Source organism: Gekko japonicus, unplaced genomic scaffold, assembly GCF_001447785.1.
Source record: "Gekko japonicus isolate JY-2015 unplaced genomic scaffold, Gekko_japonicus_V1.1 scaffold438, whole genome shotgun sequence".
In the NCBI taxonomy this organism is placed as follows: Eukaryota; Metazoa; Chordata; class Lepidosauria; order Squamata; family Gekkonidae; genus Gekko; species Gekko japonicus.
In genome coordinates, this window is record NW_015160849.1 from 1,110,779 (window position 1) to 1,121,844 (window position 11,066).

The window sequence follows — 11,066 nt, forward strand, 5'->3', positions numbered from 1 at the left end:
GAAGCACGGGGGGGGGAGAGCGGGGGGGGGGGGGACAGAATGTACCCATGGAGGCATCAGCCAACACCGACCAGCAGTCTAGGCATAGCGTTTTGTACTTAGCTGCAACTTCTAAGGACTCTTCAAGGGTTACCCCAACTGGAGCCCACTGCAGTAGTCCAGTCTGGATGTAACTAATGCATGGCTCACTGTGGCTAGATCTTACTGACTGACCCATGAACGGATGCAACTGATGCACCAGCCAAAGCTGGGCAAAAACACTCCAGTTGCATGGCTTTCAAAGGAGACTGCTGTGTCAAGTAACACCCTCAAGCTGTGAACCTGGCTTTTCAAGAGGAGTACAACCCTATCCAAGACAGAAGCAATCCCAAATCCCTGGTCTGCCTTTTTGCAGACCCAGAGAACCTCTGCCTTGTCAGGATTAAGTTTCACAACACGCGCATATTGCTATTAGTTCCTTCATAAATATTTGAACTTCTGAGTTGGTTATCAGAAATGGCAGCAACAGCAACTGTGTGAGAGCTGCTTTGAGCGGTACAATAGTCACGTGTCTCTAAATAAATTCCACTAACTGAACATTTGCATGTCTCAAGGCAAACTGAATTCAGATCTCTGGTGCAGGAGAAGGGTATTTTCTTGGCCCAAGAACCTGACATCCCACATATGGAGAGAAATACAAACCCAATTCTCGACAGGGGTATAAACCTGTGCATGCCACTGCAGAGAAGAGGGTTACATGATTAACAGTGTGATCCTAAGAACACTTTCCTGGGAGTAAGTATACTTCCCTGAGTATACTTCAGTTGGAGTCTGAGCAGATCTGCTTAGGATGGTGGCCGGCCGGGGGGGGGGGGGGGGGGGGGATCCTCCATACAGAAAAATAGCATGACACAAGAAAGGCTTTGCTCTAATGAATGAATAAAAAAACTTTGTTGGTCTCAAAGGTGCCACTGGACTCTACATTTGTTCTACTGTTTCAGACCAACACGGCTGACCACCTGGATCTATCTTCCTAACACTTAGCTTTCCATACAGGAAATGGTCTTAGAACACAGCCTGAGTCCAGGGGCCCCTCCGAGACCAACAAAGTTTCATTCAAAGTGGAAGCTTTCCTGTGCAAAACACACCTCAGAAAGCGTACACACACAAAATTACACTTTGAAGAAAACTTTGTTGGTCTCAAAGGTGCCACTGGACTCAAACTTTGTTCTGCTGCTTCTGACCAACACGGCAACCCACGGGAAATATTCTTGGTTCCCCCCCCCCCCCCAAAAAAAGGAAGTGTGCAATCATGCAATTAGCTACCTACAGAAGAGGTGAGGGCAGCAGATTTACCACCACGGAGAATCATACCAGCCTCAAAACCAAGGCCAGCCAGAAGTGGCCTCGCCAACCCACAGGGCTGCTGTGAGGATGAAATGAAGCCAAGAGAACGAGGCCCTCTCCTGAGCCCCTTGAAGGGGAGAGGAGACAGGTAACGTCTGCAGTGTCGAGCGGGGAGGGGGAGGGGGAGGGACGCGGGTTCAAATTCCCACTCAGTCACGAGGCTCGTTACGGGACCTTGGGCTAGCCGACCGGTTTCAGCCTGACCTTCCTCACGGGGACGTTGTGAGAATGAAGTGGGGAACCGGTAGCAGAAGAAGAAGAGACTGGATTTACACCTCATGCCCCTTCACTACCCAAGGGAGTCTCAGAGGGGCTTACAAACTCCTTTCCTTTCCCCTCCCCGCATCAGACACCCTGTGAGGTCGGTGGGGGCTGAGAGAGCTCTGAGAGAACTTGTGACTGACCCAAGGTCATCCAGCCGGGTGCAAGGGGAGAAGTGAGGAATCAAACCCGGTTCTCCCAGATTAGAGTCCGCACACTTCACCACTGCACCAAACTGGACAGCGCCTGCCGCCCCGGGCGCGCCTTGACCGCCCCCTCGACCTCGCCCGCCCCGCCCGCCGAAGTGCTCCCTGAGCCGCGCACTTACCCAGCGGAACGCCCGCAAAGGTCGCCGCCATCCCCTCACGGCCGCCGCCGCCATTTCGCCCCTGCCGGCAGCCGGTCGGCCCTGCGCCTACTGCGCGTGCGCGAAGGAGGCGGGGCTCCCTGACAGGAGAACGGTCACCAGGAGGAGGCGGAGACCAGACCACGACTTGCTTTCGTCCCCCCCCCCCATCAGTGCAGTGGTTCACTCCGGAGGAAAAAGGCGAGGGGGGGGTCCGAGGAGCATCTCGCGCAGGCGCAATGAAACGCGAGTGGCGGCGGGGGGGGCTTTTCTTCAGGAGTTCTGCCGGCCCCCGTCCTTGTCGGTGAGGATAAACCTGCTCGTGTGAAGCGGCCGCTTCGGAGCCATACAGGAGAGCCCTTAAAAGAAAAAGGGGAAAAATAACACCCCCCCCGGGCGTGGTGGGCAGCCCTGAGAAGCCCTCCGGCCCCCAGCCTCGGAGGGTGTCCTTGGGCCGCACCACCTCAGAACGCGGGGGGAGAAGGGGGGAAGCGGTCTTCCCCCCTTCTCCGGGGCGCAGGAGAAAAACAACTTCCTTTGTAGGAAAGCGGCACGTTAAGGAGAGCGGCCCCGTAGGCTCGTCCTTCCTGACGTGCTCGTTTTCCGAGTGGAGATTGTCGGGCCTCTGTTACTGTGCAGTCCGGAGTGGTACAGCCTGAGGGGGTGGGGTGGGGAATTGGGGAGGGGGGGGGCGTCTCTGTGCGGTCGGCCGTGCAAAACTCCGCCTGGTGCCTTGGCCCAGTCGCTTCCTTCTCCCTGGCCTACCTCGCAGGATTGTTGTGAGGGTACAGCGAGGAAGAGCGGGACGAAAACAGACAAGAGAGCGAGGCTGTCAGAGAAGGAGTTGGCTCGCGTCCTGCGTGCATCATCCACACCTGTGTTTGGTGGGCCAGTTCTAGAGTTGCCGGGTCTGGGTGGGAAAATACCTGGAGACTTTGGGGATGGATCCAGGAGACGGTGGGGCTTGGGGAGGGGCCCCAGCATAGCACAATGCCCCAGAGCCTACCCTTCAAGGCAGGCATCTTCTCTTGGAGAGCTGATCTCTGCCAGTGGGAGAGCTCCAGGCCCCACCTGGAGGCTGGCAACCCTAGCCAGTTCATATTGGGAGACGTGTGGCCACTCACTCCTTCAGACACAGCCAGAACGGGAGTGTAGCTGTCCTGGTACCCCAAGGCTGATGGGTTTCCATTCCGTAGAGCTAAATGCGGTGCCTTCCATGGAGAGAAGAGAGCGAGAGTCCCGCAGTGCCTCAAAGGCTAACCGAATTGGTGGCAGAGGATGAGTTCACAGATACTTCTTATCTGACGAAGTGAGCCAGTGGCTCACGGAAGTTCATGCCTTCTCACCAATGTGGTTAGTCCTTAAGGTGCTGCTGGGCTCTTGCTCAGTTCATAAGTTATCTGTGAAGAGGTGTTGCACCATCTCACCGCTTCCTTGATACATTTGTATGACTGGAAATTATTCACGTGTCTTTTATTACGCTAGCAGATTTAATTTTTCTTTAAATGACTGTGCTGGTTGAAAGAGTAGAACTTACTAAAGTCATTCAGGTTCACGTGTCAAGGAGTACAGCTTGACTTCAAAAGGATTTTTATATGGGCCAGCAGCACCTCAAATGTGCATGTGGTTGGCGGGGCAGGTTCATATGTGTCTGAAGTGATGCGTTTCAGAAGACTGAGAGGGCTCGCTCACACACAACATGGAAGCCATTGTTTGAAGTTGGGTTGCCAACCTCCAGGTGGGGCCTGGAGATCTCCAGATGATGGAGGTTTGTTCACCTGGAGAAAATGACTACACAGATGTCTCTCCCCCAAACCCCAGGCTCCACCCCCAAAATTTCCAGGTATTTCCTAACCAGGAGTTGGCACCCCTAGTCTTCAGTTATCAGGTGATGAGCTGCCATGTGAGAAGCAAGCCTTGGCTATTTCAAACACCTCTTGGTTAAACAGATTCTACATAGGGTGGAGTACAAGTAAACCCCAGTTAGTGTTACATCCCCCAATGTACAGATTATCTAAGCAAACGTGTGGGTTGATATAATCCATTCATAACTATTTTAGGTGGTTAAAACAGGACTCCTAGCAGAAGAAATATAGCAAAGTTTATTGACTGATTTTAAAGTTAGGGTAAGGGTTGTCCTAATTAGGAATTTGTTTCCCCCCCTCCTTTTAGTCAGGCCATGACAAATTTTCTTTGACTGTGAAACAGCCCAGAAATTTAGCAGACAGACTCATTTTCCAGTCTTCAGGGTTTTGTATTTTAATTTCCTACTACAAAACTGACCCTGATCTCATCTCATAGTCTTTTTGTAATTTTATTAACCGTATAAATGTTGTAGTGTATAAATATACAGGTAACCCCAGTTTCCTTCACCAAAAGAAATGTATTTATTTATTTCTCAAATTTATACCCTGCCCTCCCAGCCAAGGCCGGCTCAGAAAAAGGTAACTCAGATATAAAGCCCATTTTTGAAGATGTGCAGAACTGCAATTATGTATATCAAGTAGGATCTAGGAGTTCATAAATATGATCACTATGGTCTCAATGAAACCATTCATAGGTATGATATGTATGTCTTCAGGGCTCCAGCTTCCCTTAAGGTGCACTAATGTAGTGGGAATGACACGTTAATGCTTGAATATTTACACCCTGCCCCTAGCAACTGGGGGGGGGGGGGGAATCTTCCTAAAGCAAGCAGAATCCCCTTTATTACAACAAGGGAAAATGACAGCTACCCAGCTATGTGAGGAAGGGCTTGCCTCTGTCAGAAATACTAGGCGCCACAATGCAATTTCTAGGGGCCATGGTGACCGGGCATCTGGACCTTGTAGCAGCTCTGTGTTGTATATCTTGCACTTCTTAGTATGCTATAAATGTCAACATGGTGGAAATGCACTAAGGGCAAGAGTTGTGGTTAATCACATCTGAGCATTTCTGATTCTAATTTTATTTGACTGTAATATAGTTATTTTCATCATACTGTGTTACAGCCAGGCAAGCGCTATCCTTCCAAGAACCAGAAGTCTCCACATAAGTTAAAAGTTTTAAGTGTTTCAAATCGTTTGTTTGAAACTTAGATCTCTCGTGTTCGACAGGATGTGAAAAGCTTGTGGGCTTTCACTGGAATGAATGCAAACTTCAGCATTACAGTCATTTCCCTTGGAATATGGATGTGGGTTGCATGTTCTTTTTCCACTTGCTTGCTGTATTCTGAGCTCTAGTAGCAGAAGTTTCTAAATCATCAATTGCATTATATGACTAGTAAATAAAAATATTATTTAAAAAATTTTCAGTTTTGCTTCCAAAGAAATAATGCAATGGTGGATTAATTTAATATACTTTAATATTTAAATATTAAAATAATTTAATTCTAGGATGGCTTTGATCAAGAGGCTTCTCCTTTTGCTTTCGGAGTGACCAAATTTTGCTCTACTCTTAAAGAAGAATTGCAGGTAAGGCCCCCCCCCAATTACCTTTTATTTCTTTCACTTTCATGTTTATTTAACATATTGCTCTGAATATTCAAAAGCATCGCAACTGCGTACAAGTGTGGAAAGGTGGCTGCCTGGTCTAACAAGACACTTGAAGAAAGGAGAGATGGAGACTGCAGGGGCCAAGGGAAAGGAAGGCAGGCCAAGGGAACACTCAGTTACATTTCCTACCTTTACAGCCACCTTTCCATACACATTTCCAGTTTGGTGCAGTGGTTAAGTGCGCGGACTCTAATCTGGGAGAACTGGGTTTGATTCCCCACTCCTCCATTTGCACCTGGCTGGATGACCTTGGGCAAGCCATAGTCCTGTCAGAGCTCTTCTTGAAAAAGCAGTTTCTGTCGGAGCTCTCTCAGCCCCACTGACCTCACAGGGTGTCTGTTGTGTGGAGGGGAAGGGAAAGTAGTTTGTAAGCCACTCTGAGACTCCTTTGGGTAGTGAAGGGTGGGGTATGAATCCAATCCCTTCTTCTTGTTCTTCTTCTTCTTGGTGACCCTCTTTCTGGGTTTTCATGGCACTAGCGTCATAGTTTATAAGTATCAAACTATGCATGTGATTGTGTATTTTACAACCAACTTATTGAATACCTGAGAGTTCTTTTCTCCTGATTTGAAGGTTTGTCGATGAATAATTTAAATGACCCACCAAATTGGAACATCCACCCTAACGCCAGGGACGACGGAGGCCACGGCAGCAAATGGAATTATGCTTTGTTGGTTCCAATGCTGGGACTGGCTGCCTTCCGTAAGTCACATTTGGAATAAAATTAGAATTTCTCATATTACCTTCCAATTTATGGAATCTTGTGCTAATTTGGCAGGGATTAGCACCAGTAGACCTCAATTTGTTTAATCCAGCAAGTCTATAGAAATGTTTGTTCCTTAAGTTCTATCCCACCTTTAACTGCGCTTGAGGTGGCTTGCAAAAAGAACCATAAGATATCATCAAACATAAAACGGTGTAACATTTAAACAGATCAAAAATCCCTGAGCAAAGTTGCCTGAACGGGATCATGGGAAAATCAAATCCATAGCCTCCAAACAACAAGCACTCCAAAGCCCAAAGTGTTCAGCCTTACACAATTTCTAGACCTTAACCAGAGAAGGCATTTATCACATCTCCTCTGGAAGATTATTCCACAGGGTAGGTACTACCACACAGGAGGCCAAAACTGTAACAGAGGCTGTGAACTGCCCAGAAAGAAGAAACTGCCCTTAGGAGGAAATAACTGAGTCAAGTCAGCAGGTGGATCTGTACAGGGAAAGGCTGTTGTGATGGATTTCCTGGGATCTAGGCACCACTGCACAGGATTTTCTCTCCATCACGCCACAGTTTCCTGCCACCCCCACTACCCGAGGGTTTCCAGTGGGACATTAAAAGAGAGAAAACTGGGTTTGAGGAGATGGGACCTGGGCCTGAGCATAACCCACCCAAGCCTGGATTGATAACTGAGGTAAAACTGACAGTCACAAGATGGTTTCTTTTTAAAACAGACAAGAACAATGTTTATTCAGTAAAACAGACGCAACTGAGGTAGCAATTAACACTTTTCCTGGAGTTGTGGGATGTTAGGATTTCAAAAGAACACGGCTCAGGAAAATTTGCTCTCAGACAGGTTTATAACATATCAACACGGCACTGTTACATGGTGAATTGCACTCCAGGGCCAGCCAGACCCTGCTGGCCTCCTGTAATACCTCAGTAGCCTCAGGCAGGGAAGTTTAACCCAAGCTCTGATATCGTCCATAAATCTCTAATTCACACTTCTGTTTGACTAACATGTCACTCTCAGCCTTCATTATCTAATTTTGTCTAACAGCCTCCCGCATCAGAATATAAGTCTTCACAGTTCATACCTTACTGACTAATTCAGAATGCATTCAAACTGTATGGGAAATACCTTCTGCAAAAACTGGATGACTGGATTGCTGAAAATAACATCATATATCCCCAACAGGCAGGATTTAGAAAGGGCCAATTGACCATTGCCATACTCTTTATCTGCTGACTCACTCGGCTATAAAAGGCCCAACTAAAACCTTATACGCAGTGTGCATTGATTTGGCCACAGCCTTTGATTCAATTGATAGAAACCAACTCTGGGACAAGCTGATGAAAACAAATATTGATAAAAGACTGTTGTTCCTTATTCGTGAGTTACATACAGAAACATATGCAAAAATTAGAGTAAGTACCTCAGGCACGATGACCAGCAAAATACCGACTTGTAAAGGAGTCAAGCAGGGCTGTGTGTTAGCTCCTATACTTTTTAACTTATATATAAATGATATTGTAGCACAACTAACTGGCCCTGAATTTGTCGCACCATTAGGTCAACAAAAATTATCAATATTACTGTATGCAGATGATATGGTCCTAGTTTCTCTAACCAGGATTGGATTAAAGAGGCTTTTGGATAACTTGGGGGACTGCTGTACAGAAGAAAAGCTTACCATCAACTAAACAGCTAAAGTAGTGGTCTTTCGAAAAAAGCCTAAAACGCATTCTTGGAGTATACAAGGTACTCCAATAGAACAGAGTAAAAAATTACAAATATTTGGGTATAATATTCAGTGAAACCTTGAACTGGAACGCCCACATTGCCTCCGTAAAATCTTCGGCAAATAAGATTATTGATGTGGTACTGAGATTCTGTTATAAAAAGGGAGGTCTATTAATAGATCCAGCCCTTAGACTTTTTGACTGATTCAGAACACTGCTTTGATTGACTGCTGAGCCTTTAGGGTAAAATTCTGTACTCATTCTGTTGCAGTGGTCCTTCATGTATTCCAATGAATCTGGGCTCATTCAAACAACTATCTCAAACAGGTGACTGTATTTCTTGGGAGAGGAGGTTTTGAAAGTACAGGTGTATTATAGCTAGATCTGATGAAGGGCACGTTGACTCTTGGAAGCTCACACCCCAGAAATCTGTCAGTCTCTATGGTGCTACTGGATGCAAAGCTCGCTGTTCTACTGTAGACCAACACAGCCATCCTCTGAAACTAGCCTTCTGTCTGATGTATCAGCATAATCCGTGAGGAGTTTGTCTTTAATTTAATTTTACACGTGGATTATGTCTCGTGCATTGCAGGATGGATCTGGTCCAGAGAGTCGCAGAAAGAGATAGAAAAAGAGAAAAAAAAATTCTATCAAAAACTGTCCACAGTACAGAGAGAGCTGGAATCCAAATATCGTGACATAATCACTGAAAATCGCCGTTCGCTTGCCCACTTAGAGCTAGAACTGGAAAAAGAACGGAACAGAACATCAAGTTATCGTGAAGCCCTCGTCTCCCAGAGCCGTAAACTGGTGGAGGAAAGGAGAACCCTGGAAAAAGAGCACGCCCAGTTGGAACAAGAAAGAAAGATCCTGCAGCATTCTGGAGCCGCTGGCGCTTTGTACCAGAGCTGTCTGGAGAAAGAAGCGCAGTGGCAAAAGAGAGCGAGCGCCTTGCTCAAAGAGTTTGAAGAAACTCTCACCGAAAGGCAGGAGATCTACTGCAGCCTCATGCTCCCCAGAAACCGGCGACTGGAAATTGAGAAAAACCTGCTAATTAGAGCAGCAACTGATCCGATTGCTTTGGACTTGGGGATGGAGATGGGCTTGAAGGATATTTTTAGGCATGACACCTATTGCAGCAACTTGCTCAACACCAATAAACGTCGGAATGGAAGGCTGATGTGGCTTTACCTCCAATACTGGGAATTGTCTGTGGAACTGAAGAAGTTCAAGAGGGCGGAGAAGGCCTTGTTGGGAAATTAGTAGCTGAAACTAGTGGCCACCAGTATCAGGTACACGTGAGTCCCTCTGGTACCATGTTGTTTCTCTTGTGCTTTCCCACCACCGTCGCCTGTTGGAGTGTCTTCTTAAGTGTTCACTGCCTCTTCCTTTGAATGGCCATGATAAGGTAGTACTATAATGCTGTGCGTCAGCTAAGTGTTTCTTGTCTTCATTAGGCCAGGTTACTGGACCTAGGAGGATAGGACTTAGAGCTCCCATCACCTGCATGGCAACCCTATTCCCTTTGAGAAGTCTTTCCACTCTGCTTGGAAGCAACTGTCCTAATTCTGTCTGTCTATCTAAGGCTGAGATGCTCTATATCAGTTGCTGCACCAGCTGGCTTGTACACCCTTCGTGATCTAAACTGGGCAAAAATGCTGCTTCACAGGGCTGATGTGGAAGCAAAATAGATACAACACTAGCTGAAGAAATGGCCTGTGGACCTCGTGACAACCTGGTAAGACCTCCAGGAGTTGTAAGACAACAGGGGGAAATAACTACGACGAGGCCCCAGGAGTCACCGTGCCTTTTGAAACAGATGGCAAAATCCCTCCACCCAGCCAGGACTTCATCCACTTACTGCCATATGGAGGGAGAAATCCCAGTTGGCCTTGCAGCTTCACTTAGAAGCCCTTTCACCCTTTTGATACTTGCAGTCAGTTGAATCAAACCACCTTGGAGTCTTCTGAGGCATTCTACCCACCTCAGGTTCCGTTAGAGTTCTTCTGGCTCCTTCCTGGGCTGTCTGAGTTCCTTCTCCTTGCCTTTAGGTTCTCATCAATCCAGCTCTCTGGAGCTGTTGACTCGTACTTCTCCCTTCCAGCTCCCTGCCTGGAGTGAGCACCTGCCCTGCTTCTTTCTCTTTATATACCTGCCCAGGAAGGTTCCAACCAATCAACTGCTGACAGTTGCCAGGCCTCGTTCTGATTGGTGCCTGTGTTGTCCAGCCATATTCAGTACTTGATAATCCTCCTCAGATTGTTTCCTCTAGTTGAAACCCTATTCTAAAAACTTGAAGCCTTCTTTGTTACCTTGTGATTTCCCCTTCGCGACAGTCACTGGGTTAAGGCAACAGACTAGTTTCTGGGATTACATTATATAATTTCAAAACCATAATGGTTTCTTTAAATAAACAAAACAAAGATCTTGCACCACACTCTAAAATCTTGTTTTAAGCCATTTTCCTGCTTGATAGTGTTCATTTGTTTGCCCTGTGGCTCAGCAGTTGCTTTGAACAGCAGGGCACCGTCTGTGGAGAGAGTGTGAAGCAGTCTTTAAACAACACCCCTGAGCAAGTACGAAGTAACCACCATGCGTTCCCATTCTGTAATGGGTCACCCATCTGGAACTCCTCCTCCAGGTGCCCAGGCAGGACAGCTTTTATAAACAGCAAGAGGGGGAATTCTTTTCCTATGAGTCCTGAATACCTAACAGGTGTGCGCTGGCAGGTGGGCTGCAAGTAAATTTATACACTAGTAACTTCTGTAGACTTGCTTGCAAGTTTGATTTCAGGCCTTTCGTCTGAGGGGGAAATCTTGCTTTGACACTCCATGCCTAAGTGCAATTTTGTACTATTTGCTGCTAAACAAACATTTCAGACGATCACGAATGCCAAAAGAAAAGAGGCCAGTATGTAACAGATGAGAGACAGGACAGTATACAGTGCTAGAGAAAATGATCTAGATTAGATTTGAAGAGAGCTGCTGGTACTCCCACAATTTGTACTTTTCTGTACACAAGTACACAAGGACTTTCTGATGTTTTCATGTTGGGATAATGTTTGCAAACTGAAATTTCAG

General features: G+C 46.9%; 2 protein-coding genes across 2 annotated transcripts in view; one reads left to right on the plus strand and one right to left on the minus strand.

Moving 5' to 3' along the window:
• Positions 1-2,055, minus strand: part of SDHA (succinate dehydrogenase complex subunit A, flavoprotein (Fp)) — a 36,354-nt gene extending 34,299 nt beyond the window's left edge. Inside the window, exon 1 of the mRNA XM_015420735.1 lies at positions 1,976-2,055. Within this exon, the coding sequence (XP_015276221.1) occupies positions 1,976-2,029 (54 nt within the window). The 5' untranslated portion in view covers positions 2,030-2,055. The remainder of the gene's footprint in view (positions 1-1,975) is intronic.
• Positions 2,056-2,187: 132 nt separating this feature from the next.
• CCDC127 (coiled-coil domain containing 127) lies at positions 2,188-11,060 on the plus strand. The gene is made up of 4 exons (XM_015420770.1): positions 2,188-2,297; positions 5,368-5,445; positions 6,100-6,228; positions 8,579-11,060. Exons 3-4 carry the CDS (start codon positions 6,108-6,110, stop codon positions 9,247-9,249), a joined length of 792 nt encoding a protein of 263 aa, XP_015276256.1. The 5' UTR covers positions 2,188-2,297; positions 5,368-5,445; positions 6,100-6,107; the 3' UTR covers positions 9,250-11,060.
• The last annotated feature ends 6 nt before the right edge of the window (positions 11,061-11,066 follow it).